At 34.7% G+C, this 24,180-nt stretch overlaps 1 protein-coding gene across 1 annotated transcript in view; it reads right to left on the bottom strand.

Moving 5' to 3' along the window:
- Positions 1-24,180, bottom strand: part of ULK4 (unc-51 like kinase 4) — a 212,224-nt gene that overhangs the window by 157,337 nt on the left and 30,707 nt on the right. The window contains exons 17-20 of the mRNA XM_069007521.1: positions 22,743-22,850; positions 18,516-18,599; positions 10,527-10,688; positions 4,687-4,869 (exon numbers count right to left, since the gene is read on the bottom strand). Coding sequence (XP_068863622.1) covers positions 4,687-4,869; positions 10,527-10,688; positions 18,516-18,599; positions 22,743-22,850 — 537 coding nt within the window. The remainder of the gene's footprint in view (positions 1-4,686; positions 4,870-10,526; positions 10,689-18,515; positions 18,600-22,742; positions 22,851-24,180) is intronic.

Genomic DNA, 24,180 nt, shown 5'->3' with positions numbered 1-24,180 from the left:
AACTTTAATTTTTAAATGGCTTACGTTAAGGATAAACATAGGATATTTTAATATATTTACTTTAGAAGAAAGTTGATCTATTTTCAGAATACATAGGTATTTAAGCACAAATATGATTTTTTACCTATTCATTCCCTTATATGCACGAATATCAAAAACTACATCTTAGTTGGACATAATCTTGTCTACATCAAACTCCAAATTATACACCAGATGCTCCAGATAGATGATAAAATTGTTTCTACCTTCTTTGGTTGTTCTTATCTAAACTAATTTTATTTTGAGTTCAGAAAGTGAAAAACATCTTTACAAGGAAGAAACAAAATTAGGACTTGGAAAGAAAGAAAAAGGATAAACAAAAACAGAATGAAAAACTGAGCCATAATCTACAAACTGTGTCAACTGGCTCTAGCAAGAATTAGACTGAGCACAATGGCTTTATCAACAGAACCTGCCTTCAGACAGTTGAGCTGCACTCTCAAGGAGGTGACACTACAGGATAGAAGAGTAATGTATGCACGTTGTGTACAAAGCTAAAAATCCTCCTGTGTGATGCACATTTAACACATTATTATTGTTGTTCAAATTCTCAATCTGCTGACAGAATAACTGCAAATCAACACTGACTATAACGTATTAAGGACATCCTTTGCAACATTTAACTACATATCTTTATGGAGAATGGAAAAAGAGCAGGAGTGCAAGAGCTGGCCAAGAAACCATCAGATTTTACTCTGATACCATTTTAACCCTGTCTTCAAAAGCAGTCATCAGACAGTAACTACAGAAATCCCAGAAAAACAAACTGCTATTAGTTATTCTAGAACTGTTTTGCTGTATTTCAACAATATATTTCATAAACAGAGGGTTCCTCAACCTTGGGATTTAAAAATGTAAAGTTTACTGCTTTAAACACTTCAACAGCTCACAGAGCATGACTTGCAGCTCCTCCAGTATGAAAATGCAGCAGTAAAGTTCTTCAATTACAAACTAATAAATGCAAAGGTTGAATTTTAATTAAGTGTGGTTTGGTTTTCCAAGTTTGTTTTTTTTTTTTTTGTAAAATTACTCAAAATAACAACAACAAATTTTTTATGTTCAGAAATCCCATAAAACCTCAGACACAGTCAAAGAGTGTATATAATGCAACACTGACTGTGCTAACAGTGAATGGACTTGGTAAACCATGCACAGAGACACCATGACAAAGACACATGCAACTACAAGCCAAAGCACATCTGACTATTTTTAGTTCTCATACTCTGGAAAGCAAGAATATTTCAATGCTACATGTGGGGGTTAACATGAGTTAAGATAATTAAACTTAGTTACATCAGACTTAATCTGGGAATGCTCTAATAATCTGGTTTAAGAAATAAATGTGAGCTGTTGGAATTTACTTTTCTGGCCAGTTTGAGGACTGCAAAACAGCAACAGTTTATCTAAAGAAAATCTCAAGCACATCTTTGCAGACCTGCAGGACTTAGTATATCAGAAAAGCCAAAAATCACTCAAATACTGCCAAATACATTTACAATTTCACTATTATACTGTTCCTCTCTCCCCTGCAAATGTTTGATGTATCCATGGAGACTCTGCAGGGTAAGGACACTCTTTTCATTTCAAGTGAACACACTGCAACAAGATTATGACTTTATATTGGATACACTGAGTAATACTGCAAAGCAAGTTTAAAACAAAAGAAATTATGTTTTTGAATTGGCTACACAAGAGGAAAACAGCTAGACCACTATCTCACTATAGAAGAACAAAAATTACAATAGCAAACATTCGTTGCATCGTTATTTTCACATTGTATTTGTTGCATTGTATTTTCAAACTCCCTTTCTATGCTTTGCAAATGCCTCCATATTATAAGTTTAGAGTATAAAGATTTTGCTAAAGATACTTTTATCTTTTTATTAATTCATACTGATAATGACAAAATCATCTACAGTGGTAGTTACTTGTTCACATTCAGGTAAAAGAGAATTGAAAACAGTTACTGAAATATGAGGACAACGCTTATAATGTATTTACAATGCAGTTGTGACAACATATTGCTGTAAATTTTTGAATAATTTTACTTATGACTAGTTGAGGAAAAAAAATTAAAAAAACAAACAAACAAACAAACAAACAAACAAACAAAAAAAAAAAAAACAAATAAAAAACACCCTGCCCCATTATCTGACCTCTGGAAGAACCCAACTGCCTTCAAAAAGCTGTGACTGATTTTCACTCATTCAAAGGTGAATCTTGACAGCCAGATGAAAGTAATGAGCAGCGGGGTTTTTTTAATCTACTGCTATAATGTGTCAAAGATTCTTGATTTTGATTTCTTTTTCCATGCTTTATTTTAAAAGCATCATTTCAACTATTTTAGTTTCCAAAACAAGAAAATAAAATGGAACGTCTCTGTATCAGAGAGTGACAAAACCAACCCAGTCCCTTTTGACTATTGTAGTTCTCTGGAATTTTGTGTTAGTGTCAATGATCACAGAACTGCATTTCTGGCTTTTGTTTCATAACTGGTTTTTATTGCTGTTCTTGAAGAGCGAAAAAACAAGGGCAGTCCTAAGTCTTACAAGCTAAGGGTGTTTCCAGATAACATATACAAAGCTAAATTATCTCCATCTTGAATTTATATCTTTGAGTATCTTTTAATATGTTGTTTGCACCTGAATTAAACAGGTCGTTGCCACTACCTTCTGTGTGACACTGAGGTCTTTCTGCCTCTTAAATTGAGCTACACAAGAATTCTACAGAATGCAAAATAATCTGTAGGCCAACACTGATCACTTTTCCCTTCTCTAATTAAGGTGGACTTGTGCATCATGAGCACGAAATATTTAAAAGAGCACAGACTATTGAATTAAATGTTCAGCTCTAAAATAGTATCACTCTGTGTAATGTGACAGCAGCTGGCAGTTCAATACAGAAGTGTGTTTGTATTTTTAGATTCTATTCAAGAAAAATAGGAATTTAGTTTCAGCTTCCAAAATCCTACAATCTTGTTTCCAGATCACAGAACATTCTGAGTTGGAAGGGATCATCAAGTCCAACCCCTAAGTGAATGGCTCACATGGAGACTGAAGCAACAACAACCTTGGTGTTATTACCACCGGGCTCTAACCAACTAAGCTAATCTCATTCCAAAAAAACCAACCAAAAAACAGCCCACATTCTATGAGATTTAAGTTTGTCTGAGCTGTAATGCAGGTACAGTTACCAAATGTGGACACATGCAGTAGAACCAGACCTACTTTATCAGTTTTTACAGTATAATACTTTTTACTTACAGCTTTGGGTACTATTCCCACTTCTATCATTTGATAGTTTGATATATGCTGTTAAAGGAATGTCTGTATTTGTCTGTATGTCAATTTTCTAATCTGCAAAATTTGATTAGAATTTTTCATAACAACTGCAGTATCAGAAAGGGAATTCTTCTAGTAATTGTCTGTAAGAAATTCAGTAACAGTATGAGAGTCCTTTTAGCAATGTTGAGTCCTATATAACCCAGGAATTCTTCACAGACAACATCATGTTGTAGCCATAGGCTTGTTACACATTGCATTCTTTTGCTGAATGTTAAAGTGAATAATTTTTGACCATGCTTCTCTGACTATACCATCAACTCACAGTAATGTGCACTGTTAGTGCAACCTTACAGGACAATTTGCCACCTCTTAGGGCTGTTGTGGGATCTTGAAAGCTTAAGGCCAGCCAACATGCACTCACAAAAACACACTGGCAAATCTGACAGGGTACAGAAATGAATTTTTGGAAGAGAATGAGTGACTTCAGGCCACATGGGTGGGGTAATTTTTTAATTTAAATATAATTGTTGAAACAATATGAAGGGAAATAAAACTCTGTCAACTAATGCCCAGCAGATTATTATAGTCAAGATTATTGTCAGGTTACAACATACATTACAACAGAGTATCTGATGAAAACAGGAGCTAGAGTTCTTATTTTCTTTGTGATTTTTATGTTTTCCAAACAGAGGGAGATTATTACTTTCATTTATGAACTATGCAGATATACTGCCAAAAAATAAACACTTTTTCTCGAAATAAAAAATAATTTGGGGATCAAAGTAGAAAGCTTTTAATCACTTCTACCAAAAATTATATTAGACGTAAATCAAAACCAGTAGTTTTATTCAGTGACACTAAAAAGAAAAACCTAAGGTATTAAAATGCTAATTTCTGCAAGATATTTCACTTACAAATTGGCCTAAGGTCCTTTAAGGAGAGCATAAAGTACAGCTTCAGATTTAATCAGGACACTCCTTATTTTCTCTTTTGAATTCTAAAAGAGCTATGTCAAATAGCTGTCCTTGCTCATTCCTTACTGATTTTCCTTAGGGCCCATTATCAATTATGGTCAGGCTAGGGTATTCATGATTGATTGAATCCTAGATACAGGAACAATTTATAGATCCATTAGTACCATTTCTCAAAGATCTATGAGAGAGAGAAAAAAATGATACACTGTATAATTCAGATTTTAAGCAAATAGAAATACAAAAGAAACACATTCCTCATTTCCTGCTATTCAGATATGCAAATGTCACTGAGAAGCATTTTGAAAACCCAAAAACACTAGCAGTGTCAACTTTAACTTTTCCTTTAATGAAATTCCATTACAGTGAATAATATTAATCTGAACTCAAACCTTTTCTTGAATTAGCCTCTGTAGATGAATCCCACATGACAGCATTGCTGAAAACATTGTGAGCATGTACTGCTGAATTTTGCATATTCCATTTGCCAAGGAATTTAGTACAGCTGTTAATCCCACTTTTTCAATGACACTCTGGAAAGCATTAGGTGAGGAACGAGTAATTCTGCATAAAGCCTACAAAAGTGAAAAAAAAAATATAATGGGACTGTTATCTCAAGAAAAATAATGGAAAATAAAAGCACATGGTGAGTTTTTCAACAGTTTAGGAATATAAGGAATTCATACATATTCATTTATAAGACAAATACTAGAAGAAAAGACCACTTATTTTTAGAGACCTGGAATTCTTCTAAATACATATTACCATAAACTCTGTGCAGGTGAAATTCAAATATTTCATACACCAACATCCACATCAAAAGTCACATTATTCTTTTCCTCTAGAGAACAATAATGATGGAGCATCACCATCCATGCTTCAGTCTTTTGTCAAGCACAGAATATAAACAGCATCAGATAACCCTGTGCTAGAAAGGAGTACAGGGAGAAAAAGTACAGACATGGCACATGCCACAGAAATTATGGGCACCCATAAAGGTGGGCGGGCATCTTCTCTTTCCCTGCTCATGGACAAAAATGTGATATGTAGTAGTTCAATGTATAAAGTCTATCTTTAGCTCTAGATACTCCTTCAGATCTAGGTACTTATTAAGAAACAGTGGTTAGTATAATAAACATGCAAACTATTCTCCAAATGGTTGATTTACAAGTATCAGTGAGTAAAACAATTTTAATAGAAAATGCAGATACTGACCATGCTCTAGTGAAGTAGCACAAACCTGTTCAGTGTCTACTAACTTAACTATTTCCTAGCAAACATTACCCAACAACCTCCAGGGTGGCTTCATCTCCAGATCAACACAGCTTTTCCTTTTGATACCTGTGAAAATGCAACCTTCAAGATACTACAACTGCTTTTGTTCTCTCCAGATAAAGAAAATAAGACTCTTTAAACATTAAAAATTTCTTTTTCTTTGGCTTGAATATACTGTTAGCATAGAAGAACAGCTTATGTCAAATACTGGATTCACATGAAAATCTGAATTGGTTTTCAGGAAAAACTTTGAAGGTGACTCCCTTCTGTGAAATGTAGGTAATATTTACGATTTCTTTGTTCTCTTCAGACCAGATATATTTAGAAATTGCTGTTTACTTGGTGTGCACTCAATAGGAAGGTCTCATTTAAGAGAAACTGTAGTCAATTACACACAATACTATCACCAGAGAAAAGCTTTCTATGTAAGAACGCCAGAAACTGTCCCGTTTACCAGTGCCCTTAGAAACATTACTCAAAACAAACTAGAAAAGAAAAGAAGAAAAAGAAAAAAGGCATAAAAGATGGTAAATCAGGAACTTGACAGACATTTTATTGATGCTGTTCATCTACTCTGCTCCTGTTCTTTCTTGTCCTTTATGGTCCAGGAACCATATCGATTGCAGCCTTTTACTTTTCTTCTTTTACTATTTTTTTCCCCTCTTTTAAAACACAGACACTCAATCTCAGTTTCTTAGTACAGCATGCTCTATTTCTCCCAGGATACAATCCAGCCCTTCACCTCAATTCAGAGTTTTCAAAATGAGTGGGCAGGAGGTACGTGCATTCACTAAAAACATCCTTGAGGATCATACTACCAATGAACTGCAGGGACTCAGGGACATGCTGTGCCATAGCCACATGGAGCTAACTTGTGTGCTAACATGGTGTGTGCACTGCCTCAGATCTCTGCTACAAACCTTGCAAAAAAAGGGTGACCACAGTCACAGGCCACCAGATGACTTCCAGGCAGATCTCATAGGAAAGACACGACTGTCTTCTAGGATCATACTGCAGCTTTGGCAGCAGCAGCAAAGCTCCAGCTGACCAATAGCCAAGGGGAGAAGCTTTAAATTCCCATTAGTTTGTACATCACAGAACACTCTGCTGTATTAATGAACCTAATACTTCAGCAAAGCAGTAGAATTCAAATGGCAGATAGAGGACAAAGCATTCTAAATCACTTCAGCAGATCCAATATCTGGAGAGAACAGATGAATACAGGTCAAAAAGTGGTGGAGCAGGAATTGGAAATGGATGATAAAAGAGGTAAGAGTAGAGCTCTTACCATCATCTCCAGGCAGGAACATGGAATGTTCTTAGTGAGAGTAAGGCTTCAGCAGAGCCTCTCCTGGAATTGGCTTCTCCATCCCTGCTCTCTGCACAACCTTAATCAGCACCTCTTCCCTCAGCAGCTCTAACCTTTGTGTCATGATTCTGATCGGTCACTTCCAACTTGAGATTCTCCAGGATTCTATGATCATCTCTGCCCTATCCTTCTAGTCTTATAGGCCACATGTGACTGGGTAACATTCACCCTTCCACGTCTCTCTCAAGTTTGAGAATGAATGCACTTAAGCATCTGCAATATACAAGTCTCTGAAAGAAACTATTCAATACCAATTACTTAAGAAAATAGCAAAAGAAACCAAATCCCCAAAAAGACTGTGCTGAGCTTTCCCAAATTAATTTCCATTTAAGTGGCATATGTTTTGTTACTTCACTTCCAGCAGAAAAAATCATCTCCTAGAAAGAAAATTTTAAGTTGTTTTTTTTTAAATTAAAAAAACTTTCAGTATACTGGAAAGAAAATATGCTTCCGGCTGCTGAGCTTGTCAGAATATCACTTTGACATCTTACAGATTTTTTTTTTCTGAGTCTAGCAAAATGATAAAAAGACACAGCTTTCCTACAGGCAAAATCTGTGATATTTACCTGAGGCATGTTAGACTCCAAAGTGAGAAAAAAATACTGAGACACAGTCCCCGTTTGCCACCTTTGACAGGCAGGACAAGGTAAAGTATCATTTCTTGACTCCAGAGACTGAAGACAGAGAATCTTCTTGATATATTTTTAGTACTGATTGAAATAATCATAAGTAAAATTCCATAGCCCCCTACTGTTGATACACTTTGCAGGCAGACTGCTAACTCTAAGTAAAGATATGACAGATGTATTTCTTAACAGAAATGTATTTTTATATTCGAATAGAGATGTCAGTTAAGAAGAAATTCTTCAGGATACATTCAAACAAGACAGGAATGACTGCATAATAAAATGAAATAGGACACTGATGATGTCTGTTTATGTGGTCATGCAGGATAAAAATGGCTACATAACTGTAGCAACGATTTAATAAATGTAGAAATCATACAGTACACTATAGCTGGAGAATACATTAGTATTTTATTTTTTTAATTAGCATGCCACTAAAATCTCCATAAACTTTAGCTGGGAAAATATCTGCCTGCACTAGATTTCGATATCAATTGATTGTTACTAAATGAAGTGAAGATCATATCTCCAAATGCTGCAGCATTATTACTACATAACCACGATTCATATCAGGCATTGAGCAATAAGTTTACCTACTTGTTACTTTAGTGTTTCACTACAGAGCAGCAAAAGAATTAAAGTACCACCTTAGTGCATCCTACTTTAGAAGCTTCCTTGTTCAAGGCACTTCATATAAACACTATGACAAAGTGGTTCACCTGAACCTTGCAGCCTTGGGAGGATCCAGTGATCTGAGTTCTCAAAAGAGGCAGAGGATACAGAGGGCCAAACAACAACCCACTTTTCTCATCATCAGTAGACACTCATCCAAGGATAAAGTGTGCAAACCATATGGCATTGATGACAGTAACCTCTGAGCCCACTGCTACAGAAAGCCATAATGAATTTACACTGATGACAAGTTTATTCTTGACAATCAGAAGTATAATTTCTGCATATTACTAAGGCAGAAAAAAAAGCTCTTGCCCACCTCAAGCATACTGTATTTTCCAAGAAGAAACTGAGTTTTCAGGAGAGGAAAAGAAAAAAAACCGAGAAAAAAGCCCACTGACACTTCCTCTGGTGATCTTTCTTAGCTCAGTGTCTAAATGCAATTGAGACAGACAGTTTCTCCAGGATATGCTGCTTACTGCAGTACACAAGACAGGCATAACTGGCCAACTGGCCCCTGTGGAGCAGGCCCTGGAAGTCAGCTGTAGGAATCAGGGGAATGGTAAATGATGAAGCAAAGTTCTCCATGCAGATAGCAGAGAAACAAGAGGGAAATTTCAGCATGTGTTGAAAGAGGTAAAAAGCCGTAAAATACTATGACCTAGTAGCAAACAAATAACACCTGCCCAGACTAATGATTGACTAGAACAGAAAGCACATGATACGAAACAACTCTTATATCAAAAGTAGTGATAGGAGAGAGGATCAAGCAGGCTACTTTAAAAACTCAGTAAGTAAAGGAAATCATAACTCTTACCTCCAGTCTTTTCCCATATATGCAGTCGTGATGTAAGCATAAAACTCATAGAACAGATGGGTAAAGTCACAAAAAGACCCTTTCTGATAAAGCAGCCTAATAGCCAGACTCACACATATACTTTACATATTTAGAGACAGATCATTCTGTGCCCATGAAAGTTCTAAGACTGTTTTTTGCCAAGAATTTCAGATGCTACAGAGCAAAGGTTTCTATAACACTTATTTTACTAAATAGGTTTCCTGTTCTAAAATGTCAAGACATTTTCCCAATATTTGAGCAGTTTATATTGCTGGCAAGACTCTGCCAAAAATACACACTGAGGTGAACAATCAATAAATAGATATATTTTTAGAAAGTATACATTTATTATACCATTTACCTCTTCAGCTACATTTCAAATAAATTTTTATTTCTCTCTCTTTTATTACCTCTATGTGTCTATGTGCATACTGCTGCAGTAGTGACACTACCATTTTCCATTTGGAAAGCAACAATAAACTCATTTGCAAGCCTGAACTCTACTCAGAAAATCAGCATCCACTTATCACACTTAATTTAAAATAAGCCAACATATTTTTCCATTCTGAAATATTACCTGTATTGGCGGATAATGCTTTTGTTTTTTCAACAAGAATCAGAGAAAAGTTTGGGTTGGAAAGGACCATAAAGGTCATATAGCTCCTACTCTCCTGCTATGGGCAGAGGCAGCTTCTACTAGACCAGTTTACTTAGAGCTCCATCCAGCCTGGCCTTGAACACTGCCAGGAAATGGGGCAGCCACAACTTTTCTGGGCAACCTGTGCCAGTGCCTCACCACCCTCACAATGAAGAATTTTTTTCCAATATCTAATCGAAACCTATTTTCTTATCGTTTGAATCCATTCCCCTTTGTCCTGTCACTACATGCTCTTGTCAAAAGTCCAAGAGCTATGGTTAAACTCACAGTCCTGCTAATTATTTTCTACCTCATAAATCTTTTTGTTCCGAACCTTCTGCTTGCATGTCATCACTCTGTTTGTCTTGTTATTATTCTATACTGCCTTAAAAATTCAGGGAAAAGACTAGGTCCTGACAATTTTATAAAAAGTAACATGAATTAAACTAAGTCTTCTAAACAAGTCTTTGACAAAGAGAATAAAACAGTTCTCATTTGAAACATCATACAAAAAGATAAATTTCAATTTTGCAAGAATTTAAAAGATTCTTTGAAAGGTTAAACTTTTCAAACATAACTCATTATTACCAGCATAAGGAAACATATGTTCTGGAAAATGACAAATCACAAGAAGTATATATAAGCACTGAAGTGTAATAAATGCACTTTTCAATTTCAGAAATTTTTCAAATATATTTTAATGTAGTCTGAAATACAAAAGCACAAACATGCTCAAATATATTTCAATTTCAATTCAGAATGTTTTTCAAACTAAACACCACAGAATTACACTACCACAAAAGGAAATTCCTTACCGAAACAGCAGTTATCTTCAAAGAATCTCCTGTAGAATGTGTGAAAAGGTACCACAAGACAGGTCCAATTTCTCCTGTAATAAATCCTTGTGCATGGCATGACCGAGTAGTAGAAACATTTTCAATTATCTTTGCTGCTAAATGGTTCACTACCCGCTCTTCCTACAGGAAGGACAGGAAAGGAAAACTCATTTGCAAATGTTTCTAATTTCTTTGTAAACTACCACCTATGTCCACATTTTATTCAGTGCATATTGTCTTGGTGTGGTTTCTTCATTCTTTTTGATACTTGCAAAAGTAATTTTTCAAGAAACCTCACCTGGTGACAAAGTTATGTTTACAGATCCTACTTCCCCCCACTTTTTCTTCTACTGCAAAGACAATTTAATACAAGTATAATTTAATACAAAACCTCTCAGCTCCAAATAATCACCCCAAATTAAATGCAGTCATTAAAAATGAAGAGCTTTTGTTATGTTAGAGGTGTTCCATTATCAGTGCTTTATAAATGAATGAATTCGTGTCAACACTCATCACTACACCATGCTCTGAATAGCACAATTATGACATACACAGTTATAATAGGAAAAAAAAAATTACATTAAACCCTCTTTGTTCAGAAGAGTCAACAAATCCTGGGATACAGAAAAAGACTTCTTGCAAATTAAGTTATTTCATAACTCCCTTCTTTTCTCCTGAAACACAATCCTGATCAACGCTTAAGATAAATTATTAGGTCCCATTTACTACAAGAAGTCCTAAATTTCCATATGGGATTCCAAATCCTTCATATTTTTAGTACTAACCAAATAATTTTCACTTAAAACCAGAGTCTTTAACAGAACTGCAAGATACACTGCTGGTGTTATTTTGGCTGTGCATTGCCTCACCTCATCTCAGTCTTAAACTACAAAAAAAGTAGTGTCTTTCAACAATGTCTTAAATAGCATCTTGAATTCAACAAGAATGAATTTTAATATGATTTTTATAATTCAGTTTGTCCTTATAGCCTGGCTTTGCAAATAATTTATCATAATATCTAATTGATTTCTTTCATAAACTAATCTATATTAGCCTACTAAGCTTTGGATTTCTGACATTTATCTTTACAATTGGAGCCACCAACAACTGTGAACAACAATAATGAAACCTTTCAGAAAGTAGTACAAAAGCCTTGCAGAAGGGGAGAACTTATACTTCATTAAAAATATATTCAATATCCACTTTTCCTTCTACTGACTTAGTAATTCTAAAACAGAGATTTTAGATGTAGAAATATTTGGAAACCAGTATAATGCTATCAAAAAAAAAAAAAAAAAGCAGCTGTATTCATCATTTTCATGGTAATTCTTCCTGTTGACCCAAAGAACTGCCGCTCTAGTCAAAATGCTTAAGAGAAATATCAAAGTCAATTTCCATCTAAACTGGTTACACTCTTTATATAAAAACTCCTCTGGTAGATGGTCTTCCTTCTTATTTGCAGACATAAAACCAAAGAGCATTTAGGCTTCTATCTTTTTACAGTTTTGATTACTGCAAAATATTGCATTATTTTGACCTATTAAAGACCTAAATACACCAATAGTCCTACATGTTTACTAAAATTAAAATTCTGAAAACTTTTTATAAATAATGTTCAGTTTTAATCTTTTTCTGTGAATTATACTTCTGCATTTCAGTCTTTTTGGGCGGGGGGTTCAGTTAGATTAAAAATACATGGATTTATCAAATTGACTACATGCATTTAACAATAAAATCCGTAAATGAAACGTAATAGTCAAGTTAAGTCTCTCATATATGAAGATATGCCAACTGGGACTCTACTCCTAATTTAAGCAGCCATAAACACTTAATAAATTAACTATAATCCCATTAATTAATGATAATCAAAGCATTATACAGTGGATAATAGCTGTTAGTAATGTTAACAAATTTCCAGATGCAATTACAGCCTTTCTTTTCAAAATTTGGTCCCAAAGATGTGCTTTATTTCCTCTCAGCCACTGATGAGTTATGCCCTGTTCCAGACAGTCCTGCTACGTTGACTAGAAAATGGTCATGTATTATCACTGTGCTCTAAAAACTCAATGATGCTGTTGAAGTAATTCTATTTGCTGCCACCTGAGACCTTTCATTTCAGCTCCTCTGATATCTGTTCCTGAGCACTATCTAAGCAACAAGCCTTGTACCATTTTCTGCTTAATTAGCTATCTGCAAGGGAAGCCTGATCTAAACTAATATTTGGCCTCCGGACTAAAGGAGTCATCTGGTGATGCTACCAGGACATAAGCTATTTTAGTGAACAGAAATGGATCTTCAAGATATGAGTAAAACAGTTCCATATATCAGTAACCCTCTGTCCATATCATGAACTGCATAAAATCTAAAACTACGAATAGAACTGTAAAAAAAAGTAGTACTTTATTTTCAATGGGTTTAGATTTCAACTAGTTTTATAAAGCACTCTTAAAGCTCCTAATTTTCAGTCATGTTGAACACTTGCAGATATACCTGTTTCCAGTGAAGTCAGGGATGCTTAGTGAAAAAGAGTCCTCAGTGAAAATGCAAATACTGGAAGGATAAAAAAGTTGCTAACTACTCAAAGGAAACTCCTTTTAATCAGGTCTTTCCATTTTAATTGGGGGGAGGGAGGGCGGGGAATGCAAATCAACATCATAAAAAAGTCTACTTCCATTTTTTTGAAATAACTGAATCTACTGGATATTTTTACTGACTGTTATAAATTTAACAGTGCACCAAAAATTTTGGAGGCACTGAAGTTACAGTCACTATGCTAACCAATATACTGCCTAAAAATAGCATAACTTCATTTTATTAAAGGTTAGGATAAAGTATTTTATGATCTTTTTAAAGTAGGTTTACTGATGAAACTAAGGTGCAAGGAGCTGTTGACCCCACTGAAGGCAGAGAGGCCCTGCAGAGAGACCTCAGCAAATTAAGAGGTCTGGGCAATCACCAACCATATGAAGTTTAAGACTAGCAAGTACCAGATTCTGCACCTGGTTGGGACAACCTTGGATGTATGGACAGACTGGGGAACGAGATGCTGGAGAGCAGCACCATGGGAAGGGACCTGGGGGTGTTGGTTGATGGCAAGTTGAACATGAGTCAGCAGTGTCCTGGCAGCCAGGAGGGCCAAGCGTGTCCTGGGTGCCATCAGGCACAGCATTTCCAGCCAGGAAGGGAGGGGATTGTCTCACTCTGCTCTGCACTGGGGCAGCCTCACCTCAAGTGTTGGGGGCAGTTTTGAGTGCTAAAATAAAAAAGAGACATTAAGCTGTTAAGGGAGTGTCCAAAGGAGGGCAACGAAGATCGTGAAGGGCCTTGAGGGAAAGATGTATGAGGAGTGGCTGAGGCCGCTTGGTCTGTTCAGCCTGGACAAGAGGAGTCTGATGGGGGACCTCATTGCAGTCTGCAACTTCCCCATGAGGGGAAGTGGAGGGGCAGCCACTGATCTCTTCTCTCTGGTGACCAGTGAGAGGAACAGCACGAAGCCGAGTCAGGGGAGGTTTAGGTTGGATATTAGGAAAAGCTTTTTCACCCAGAGGGTGGTTGGGCACTGGAACAGGCTCCCCAGGGAAGTGGTCACAGCACCAAGCCTGATAGAGTTCAACAAGAGTTTGAACACTGCTCTCGGGCACATGGTGTGACTCTTAGGGTGTTCTGTGCAGGGCAGGGAGTTGGACTCAATGATCTTTGTGGGTCCCATCCAACTCAGGACGTTCTATGATTCTATGATCTTATATTACACTATATATAGATACATATACTTGAATAGCAGCATAATACTGATAAATAAACATTAAAGCTGAAGGATTTAGGAAGTAACACTGCATTCCACAAAATTATTCTAAATCAACTTTTAAATACACTTCTTCCTTTAATCTAAGAAGACAGAATAAAAAGAAACTACAAATAATGAAGTAAAGTTGTATCCTCCAAAGCATTCATGATTCTAAGAATTAAGTCTTAGTTTGGCAACAATTTGCAATATAAAGCCTTCAGAGAGAAGAGTAAATATGTAGAAATGAAACTTCTAAATACCTTTCGTGAATTTATTGTTTAAATTCTAGCAGTAAACTGGAGAATTGCTATCTAAAGAAGAAATTAAAGTGATAATGTATATGATTCAGAGAATTACTCTTATCCTATAGGCAGTTCTGACAGTAAAAAAACTGATGTCTAAAGAAATAAAAATGAGAATATATATGATTCAAACTGACCCTATGATAGTATAGACTGTACTATACTTTCTGAAAAAAACAGTTGTGATTTTATTCTGCTCTCTTCCAAATTCTCCTTTCTCCTCCAAATTCATTATCAAGGAACAGTTCTGGCTAAGAATATACATTATAGAACATACTGCCTTATCTTATATATTGGCAATTATTTTTTAAAGATTTCTTTTATTATTAGAATTTCTCATTTGTTCAGAACCAAAGCCCTCAGACTTATATCTTACTCCCTCATAAAGGAAGAAGTCCATACAGAAGAGGGAAATGTGTACTATACAGCTTTCTGGCAAGATGTCATTTATTAAAAATCTTGCTTACACAGTACCTTGGACATCAAAGATACAGAAAATTATCCTCTGTAAACTCCTTCACTATTTCTAATTCAAATATATTCTCCATGTGCCACTCTATAAAATGAGAGGGTTATGCACCTTTTAAAAGCCAGATACAGCTAGTATGTATATATTCATTTATCCATGCAAGCGTATTGCCTGTATTTTTTTTTTTTTTGGCATTCTGTGAAGTTAATACTAAAATTGCATATAATTGTGCATTTTATATTTACATGCCATTTGTGAACAGAAATGGACAGAAACCAAGTTTCTGAATGATTTTTCAATGGTTCCACTCTCAGGAAGACTAAAAAGGAGGCTTGCACAGCTTCTGACTTCACTGTCTAGTTTCAGTGAATGACCTTGTCCAAGCAACATAATCCAGACCAAATCAGAGAAGAAAAATTATAAAACACATCAAAAATTAGTTTGGATAGGGGAATGGTTATCAGTTCTAAGACTAGGGAGGATCTGAAGGAAGGGAGGGGCAAATCCAAGGGATAAATCGGAGAAGAAAGGTGAAAGGATTGACTGGGATGTAAGTGTGAACAGAAGCAAAAGTAAAACAGAAACTGAAGCTGAGATTTCAGTTTGATAAGAGTAGGTTGAACCCTAAATAAACCAAATGAACCCTAAATAAAGAGAAAAAAATATATGCAGAGTCAATGACAAGATTCAAATAAGAGATAGGATGATCCATTCAGGGTCAAGTATGCAAGGGTAATTTTAGCAAACAAGTTTTGAATAAACAAAGTAAAATGCATAAAAGGAAAATGGTTGTCACACTAGCATTGGGTACTTAATATTAAATATGAATATCCTTTCTGAAACAGAAAGTATCTTTCATGACTGGATAACATAGGAACTCTAAGAGCCATGCATTCAGGCAGTAGAAATCAGGACCCTGCTATCTTAGAGACTGCACACAAACATTCAGAAGTTGAACTTAGACAAATACAGATGCCTGGAACAGGTATTTTGTGTCACTGTTGGAAACAGTTGTTGATGAAGTTTAGTAAATAAATATCGGAATGTTTACTACATGCATTCTGACAGATCACATTATACCAAGACTAAACATGTCAAATCAAGCCTATCATTTGCTCATTTATGAGTGTACCAATTCCCTTATTTTGACACACAACTGAACAAACTGTTCTTTGCCCGAGTTGAAAATCAGCTTCTGTCTCAAGCTAACAACTCTGAAATGCAGGAAATCTGAACTTGTGTTCCCCTACAGATAAAAGACTTTCCCAATCTTCTACTCCATCACCCTAAAACTCCTTTCACTGACCCATACACTTTTTTGTCACTGTTAGATTTTCAGGCACAGAAAGTATGTAGAAATGACAATACCTGCATTTTCTGAACATTTTGTTCCTTTATAGGCAAATAAAAGGGACACACACATATTTCAAACTTCTTCCTGTTCTACTGTTCTGTTTCAAAGAGAAATTCTGCTTTGATAATGAGAAATCTTATAAAACTTCAGAAACCCAAGAACACTTCAGAGTAGTTCATAATGAAACTCAATAGTGAACTTACCTTACAAAACTCAAAGCTATATAAACTACAGTACTGAATGACATGAATTGGTTTTATTTTCTTGAATTTTTATTAAATACATCAAATAAAGCTTCATAACTAGCAATAAAAACTAGAAGTGAGTATTTATAATGCATATAAAATGCACTGTAGTTATTCAGACTTTATTACAAAAAGTTTGTTTGCCATCTTCATAAATACTGAGACAATATGCCAATAATCACTTCAGAAAACATCCTGATGTAAAATTTACTTAACTGAGCTTAGAACAATTCCAATGAATTCATTATTTAATTACATATAATTTTAAAAAAATTATTAATGTAAGAATGCAAAGCTTACCTACATGTAATAAAGAAAAGCTGATGACAAATGTTTTCAGAGCTGCATATCCACAGGACAAGAGGCAATGGCCACAAGTGAAAACTCCAACATAAACAAGTAAAAACTTTTTCTTATGAAGGAGATCCCGGCATTGCTCAGGGAGATTGTGGGACCATAGTTCTTAGAGACATTCATGAGTTAAACAGACATGTCCCTGAGCAACCTGATCTATTTAGACCTACTGTGAACAGGAGGTTGGATTAGATGACCTCCAAAGGTCCATTCCATACTAAAGTCTTGAACAGTTTTAGAGCTTCAAACACATTTTAAAAAATATGTATCTACACTACAAATGAGCATCCTCACAAACTGAAAGTATATAAACGCGCGGCCATACTTGGCTAGCCTAGACATAACTTCAAATTTATGCTTAATTAAATTTAATTTGAACTATTGCATGGCAAATGCATTTCTATTTTGTGTCATTTTTTCAAGAAAAAATATATCAAGATAAATTATTAAGAAAAATTTGACATTTCAGGACTAAGAAGTGATTTTATTTTATAGGAATAAATTAGTGCCTTATGGATGTCTTGATTTCGTTTCTGTACACTGTATATTCAGAAACAGCAAGTCTTCCATTACTAAATTTATAATTAAATAGCATCTCACTACTGTGCCTTAGAGTGACATCTTACTCTAATTATGAGCTGGAAATCATCCACAATACACACTCAGTCCTGTGTTCTTGGTCACGTGAAGGTTTGAAGATATTAAAATGCATCTAGGTTCTTTCTTTATTAATCACAATCTGTAGGCAATAAAGATCTCAAAAAGGAAGGAAAAAAGGTATTTCCTCTTGCTTTCTACCTTCTAGAAACCTCTGACATGTTTTCTGCCTTGAGCTTTGCCTTGGGCAAAAATAAAGTCAAGTGGTCTCACACAAACAGTGAATGTAAACCCTCCACTCAATTCCTTTTCATTTTACAAATGGAACTATATGCATATTTTTCTTTCCTTCTTCTAGCACAGCTATGCCATCACCACAACCAATGAAGAACACAGTATAGCACATGTATGAGAATAAACCTAATTACTACTTTTTTGCCTCAAAAGAATGCTGACAAGCCAGTAGGATAACAATGCAGTTTTAAAAAACTGTGTATCATCCACTTCAAGAAAGAACCTTAAATCTTGCTCAAAGATTTACAAATTGCTCAAGAGGGCAGCACAAACTGTCAGAACATTTCTCAAAAGATGCCTACATCATTAATAAATTTCACATTTATTAACAGTAATTTATATTTACCATCCCATTTCCCCCAACACAAGCAGCAATACATAAATGTTGAACGTACAGAGAACAACACTGCATTAATCTCCTGCTTAGGTCATGGTCTTATGATTATTTAAATTCAAGAGCAATACTTGGTTGACAAGGTACTGCAGTGCTGCAGGCTACAATCCTCACACAATGCCTAAAGGGTTATTACTGTGGAGAAATTCTACTGAGGACCATGAAAGAGCCTTACCCCTTCCCGAAGACACCTCATTAGCACAGTGTAAGCAGCTGAGGGAACAGCCCAGCATTCCCTGGGGTGCTCCCCTTTTTCCTCCTGAAATGAAGCCAATGGCACAATTGATTAAGTCAAAAAATCACAACAATCTCAGTCACATAAAAAATGGGTAGCATGTTCTTAATAAGGTTCATATTATATACATTTCAAATTAAGATATGCAATTCAATATATTAAATTTCAGGACATTATTACTATTTAATGTTATTTCATATGCAGCACAGAGATTGATATTTTACTATCTTATTTAAACCCATAGCTGATTTAATCTCCAAAATCCATAACAGAATTTGTTCTAATATTTCTGCATTTCATCAATGCATTCTAATTGACACAGATACAAAAACGTGTCTTTCATTCCTCTCAATCATTTTGAGTACTTCAGAAAGAGACAACTGACTGTTTAGACTAGAAATGCTTCTCTTTAAATGTGATTTAATTGTACCAAACAAACAAAAAAATTTTTTTTTTGGTAGTTTAAAAAAAAAAAGGAAACTTCTCTTAGAAAAAAATGCTTGAAGTCATGTAAAGAGATACTAAGTGTTTAAGAAAATTCACTGTGTGGTATAGCCTTCAACACATATGAACACTGTTCCAAGATCTTAATGTGTATTTCCTTGAAATCACCTTATTAGAGAGGCTAATTCACTACTAGTTGAATAGGGGCTTAATTCTTCCATTAGAAATGAGCTTTACTTCCCCCTGTCCCTGCAGTAGCCTATTGTAAAATTTTAAGTTTAAAGGAGACACTTGGATATCACCGAGATTTAACTGCAACAACTTCCATATCCAGGCTAGTAACACAGAGCTATTAGCAAGTGGAAAAAATATAGCCTCTTTTGGGAAAGAAAGAGAGAAATAATAGGCATTAGATAGTGTGAAGATGATAGGCCATGAAATCATGAGAAACTTGTTTTAGTAAGCAGACAAAGGATGACAAGCAGTAATTTCTTCAGAAATTACACAATTCTTGAACTCTAGTAATGATATTCTCACATTATTTTTAGCATTCTAATTAACTGGTTTTAATAAAAGGCATAGGATGGGCAAGGTGGGGATTAATGATGCAGAAACAAATGATACTTTCTAAATTTGCTGATTTCTGAGTGGCTTACAGTAATTCAACATATATGATATGATCATTTCAGGCATTTAATTAAAGCATGGCAAATGAGCATGGAAGACTATTACTGAATTTCCTTCTTCATTGAAAACGAAACTTTATTTGCCACATATATCCATAGAGAAAATGAGTTTGTTAAATCTCCCATTTGTAAGCTTTGTTTCTGCTAACTTTGTATTAGGAGGAATGGGACAATATAAACAGTAATAACAAGAGTGGCTTGACATCCAACAGACACATCAGATCCACTCCGTTCCAGCTCCTCCATCTTTTCTGAGTAAGAACATGCTGACAAGTAATCACAGTTTGCCTTCCAAGGCAATTTAAGTTTAATTAAACATTTAAGTTTAAGAAAACACAGTCCAAGTTTCAAGAAAGGAAAGGTCCGTTACTTTCAAACAGTCAAAAGTGGAATTTTTTCTACCTGGAAGAGGCAGTACAAGACCAGGAGTAAAAACACTGTTAAAATTACAATCTATGGTGGAACTAGCACAGGTTTGTTTCTCATTGTATTCACCTCATTTAACCAGAAATTCTTTGTAACTGTACATATTAAATGTACTATAAAATAAAAACCTTAAGAAATCATGCAGTCCTAAAACATTAATAGTTCTTCCATTTTTCAAACGGATTAATGACTTTCTACAAGGTTTAATCTGTATTTAGAAATTTAAAAAGGCAAAAGGGGTATGCAACTTAGTACCATTCTTAATTACCTAAACATAATGTACACCATTTGACACTTAATAAACTTAAATATATCAACAAACACTGGGCAATCTTCCTACTTTTTGCTCACAGCCCATGTTGATTTTGATTAAACTTTAGGTTCTGCACCCTAATAACACGCACAGCACAAAATGAATAAAAATATTACATAGAACTTGAAAGTTTTCCCCCAAGGCAATCCACTCAAGAGTATCAGAACATGCTCCCTGGAGTCTGCTCATGCTACTTGTGAATTGCTCTTGGCTTCTGTTTGGAATAAAAATGCAGAGATGGAGTGTAAGATCTTACTTACGAGATCTCATATATAAGTACACACACAATATCAGAGTTTAGGATTGCACAGGACCGTTACCATTATCTGGACATTTCCCAGTATTTCTAAGTCATAGAAGTGGCGAATAATGACCTTTTATTTTACCTAATTAATAATCCTGCCCCTAAACAGCTGAATTTGATTTTAAGTACTTGATAACTTATGATTTACCAAATGTTCATGTGAAAAAGAAATAACCGTGTATAGTCCTTAATGAATTAGATGCAGTTATGATTTCTTTTTCTTTATTAGTCAAGCCATAAGGCTTTGCTGTTTAAAGATTTAAGTTGGCAATAAACTTTCTTGTTTGATTTGTTCTATTGCCCCTGGCTTGCTATATGATCTTGGTAAGGTCATTCAGCACTACTGTTCAGCAGTTTAATGAGCAACAAAATGCCTACAACACTTCAGTATTCTGAAGTTAAATACATATAAAATAGAAAAATGAAAAGTGCTTTTTTAAAAAAAATTGAAGGGTTAGTATCTCCAAGCATAAAAATCACACTGATAGTTTTGAAATTTTACAGACACAGTGTCTTGAGTTCATATGCGCCCAAATATTTATTCCTATACTCTAACAATTTCTTACCTATAACATAATGCAACCCATTAATATATATATATTTTTGTGTGTGTATATATATATATATATGTATAAAACCAACGTTGAAACCTGACAGAGTTGCCATTTATATGCAAGTTGTCATGCTTTAAACATTGTGAAGTTCATACACAGACTCAAAAATTTGTCAATTCACATTTTCAGAAGGAAAATACCTGTGCAAATCATTTTGGTGTTCTATAACCAGTGTTAACAGAATTGTTTCAGCTATCAGAGTTTAATTTCAAAATAAAATCAAGCCATGCAAAATATTCCTGCCAAATATAATTTTCAAGTTAAAGTTTAAAGTTCGTTTGATGATAGCAGGTATAAATCCTTTCTCCTGACGAAAACTGAGAAAGTATTAAAACATATAAACTGTGACTCTGGATGCATTTTTCAGAACATAGTTTCTCATTATAAGTTCTGTGAGTGTGTATTTGACAAATACTTTGGCAATTGTCCAGTGAAAATAGGACAATACTTGTTTTTCTACAAAAACCAAGGCAACCACTGCATCTTGTGGAACACGCAAAGGAGGTAGCTAAAGAAAATAAAACATGGAAGTTCAGTGCAAAACTAAAGCCAAAGTAATGATTCATTTGCTACTTTCGCTCCACTACCAACTCACTTGTTAAACTAACGTGTCAGCATTCAGAGCTATTAGATAATGCAGATAATACAAAGGCTTCAGAAAAGCCAAGGTTAGCATTTTCCTGCTTGAAGATAACCCTGTTTCTATTAAATAAGAGTATTTTATGCTTTGAATAAGGAAAAAGAAATGTGATGGTTTAAAGGAGCTGTCAACTTCAATTCTTAATACTGACAGTATTTCTTTTCTACAAATAACCTCTGATTTTAATGTGAATCTACTATTAATGTAACTTTTAATGTGACTCTACTACTTCTAGACTGAAAGTTTAAATCAGTTTTAATCAAGAATAAACACAAGTCCACTTGAAATTAGTCAGGATCATTCCCTTTCCTTTTTCACAGTGCTGTGGATCCAACCATGCTACAATAAGATCTACTATGAACTAGATGTATCAATACACTAATATATTGATTTATTGATATTATAGGCTGTCCTGATACATCCTGTTCAATCAACATCTCTAGTTTAGATGTTTAAATGCTTAGATCTGCCACTTGGAGGCCAGCACTGTTTACGGTGATTGATTTAATCCTTTTATGAAGTTAAAATTCTACGCTTGGAAGAATGCTGTTTAATTAATCTCAAATGAAGTAAACAATTGAACTAGCATGTTTCTTAAAGTAAAGTAAGTATTAGAGAAGATAGAAGGACCAGAAACTGTTGACTATACAAATGACTAAGTAATTTGATTTTTTGGTCTACTTTTCCATGGGAAATGTTTTCACATTTGCCAAATTTGTAAGGATCACTTGCAGTCTTACCTTACTGGCTATGAAGTAAAGCAGCTCCCCAAGTGTTGGCAGAAAGCATTGCTTCAATTTGCTGTTTCTGAAGTTCTCTCTGATTAGTTTGGTTAAAAGTGTAATTGCCTAAATTAAAACAATCAATTAATAGAAGAACACATGCATTTTGTCAAGCAAAACATACTGCTAAAGGTAAAAAGCTTTATCTCAAACGCCATCTTACTGATACACAGTTCACTTATGCTAAAGAGTCATTTGCAAGGGATTTAGCAAGCATTGTAAAAAAGAAACAATAATTATTACAAAACATTATATATGCAACATGGACCAAAATGAAATGAGGAATTAGTCAAGGTGACAAATTATCAGCTATCTGTTCTTTTACTTCACTCAGGACAATAGAAATAGATCTGCCAGGTAAAAAAAGCTTACTTGCTCTTCCTGCGTTCCTGTCAGAAGATCTGAAAGTTCTCACCATCAGGTTACAAAAAGAACGAACAACAAGAAATCTCTAATGATGTCTTTTGTGTAGATATTATATCAAAGAAAAAGAACTATTAAAGTTTTGTCTCCTGATCTCTAACTTCAAAGGTAACTTACTGTGTAAGAACTGGACATACCATTTTAGATTTTTTGTATTTCATTAATTTCTGTATGCAAAGCATACATACATATATATATATGCATTTGTGTGTGTATAGATGTGTTGTTTATAAACAGGAGGTGGAAGGAAATTAGAAAATTTGATTCATCTTGTGCAGGTGACTTTCCCATGCAAAAGTATTTGGCAGTAAAGCACTTTTTCTTCCTTGGAGTACCAAGGAGTTTTTATCCTCAACTTCCCTTGTTTTACTTCACCTTCTGACCTTAGCAGCTTCATAACTCCAATCTTTGTACAGTAAAATCATATCAAAACTGGAAATGTAGTCTTCAAATCAAAGCAAAAAGATCTACTAAACAAACTTTGACCTTGTCCCCATTTTTTTAATGTAGTGGTATGGTCATCAACTGTTTTCTTTAACTGCTTTCAGAGCATTTCTACACATTTTATTCAGGAACTTTAATTAGCCATCATTCCAGAGAGAACTTTACTTCCATATTTAATAAATAAGTATATTGGTAGGTTTTAAAGATTCTAGTATCTCAGCTTGAGAAAGTAGTAGTCTAGTAAGTTGATTCAAATGCAATTCTGCACTAAATGATGAACACATAATGACAGCATTTTCTCCTTTATTAGATTTCCTTTCTTCAGCTATACAGAATTACTCTTGCTTTTGTGATGAAATATATTTTGATAACTACTTTGATTGTATGATCAATACCATTAAAAGTATCTTGTCACTGTGGCATAAATAGAGAGTACACATACCCAGTTAACATCCCTCAACTTTGCCTCTTTACACTGAGAGAGAACCTGCCCTGAGATAGTATTTAACTATACAAAATTGATGAACTG

The sequence above is a fragment of the Aphelocoma coerulescens genome, chromosome 2 (assembly GCF_041296385.1).
Source record: "Aphelocoma coerulescens isolate FSJ_1873_10779 chromosome 2, UR_Acoe_1.0, whole genome shotgun sequence".
Lineage (NCBI taxonomy): Eukaryota > Metazoa > Chordata > Aves > Passeriformes > Corvidae > Aphelocoma > Aphelocoma coerulescens.
This window is presented reverse-complemented; position numbering and strand designations above follow the sequence as displayed.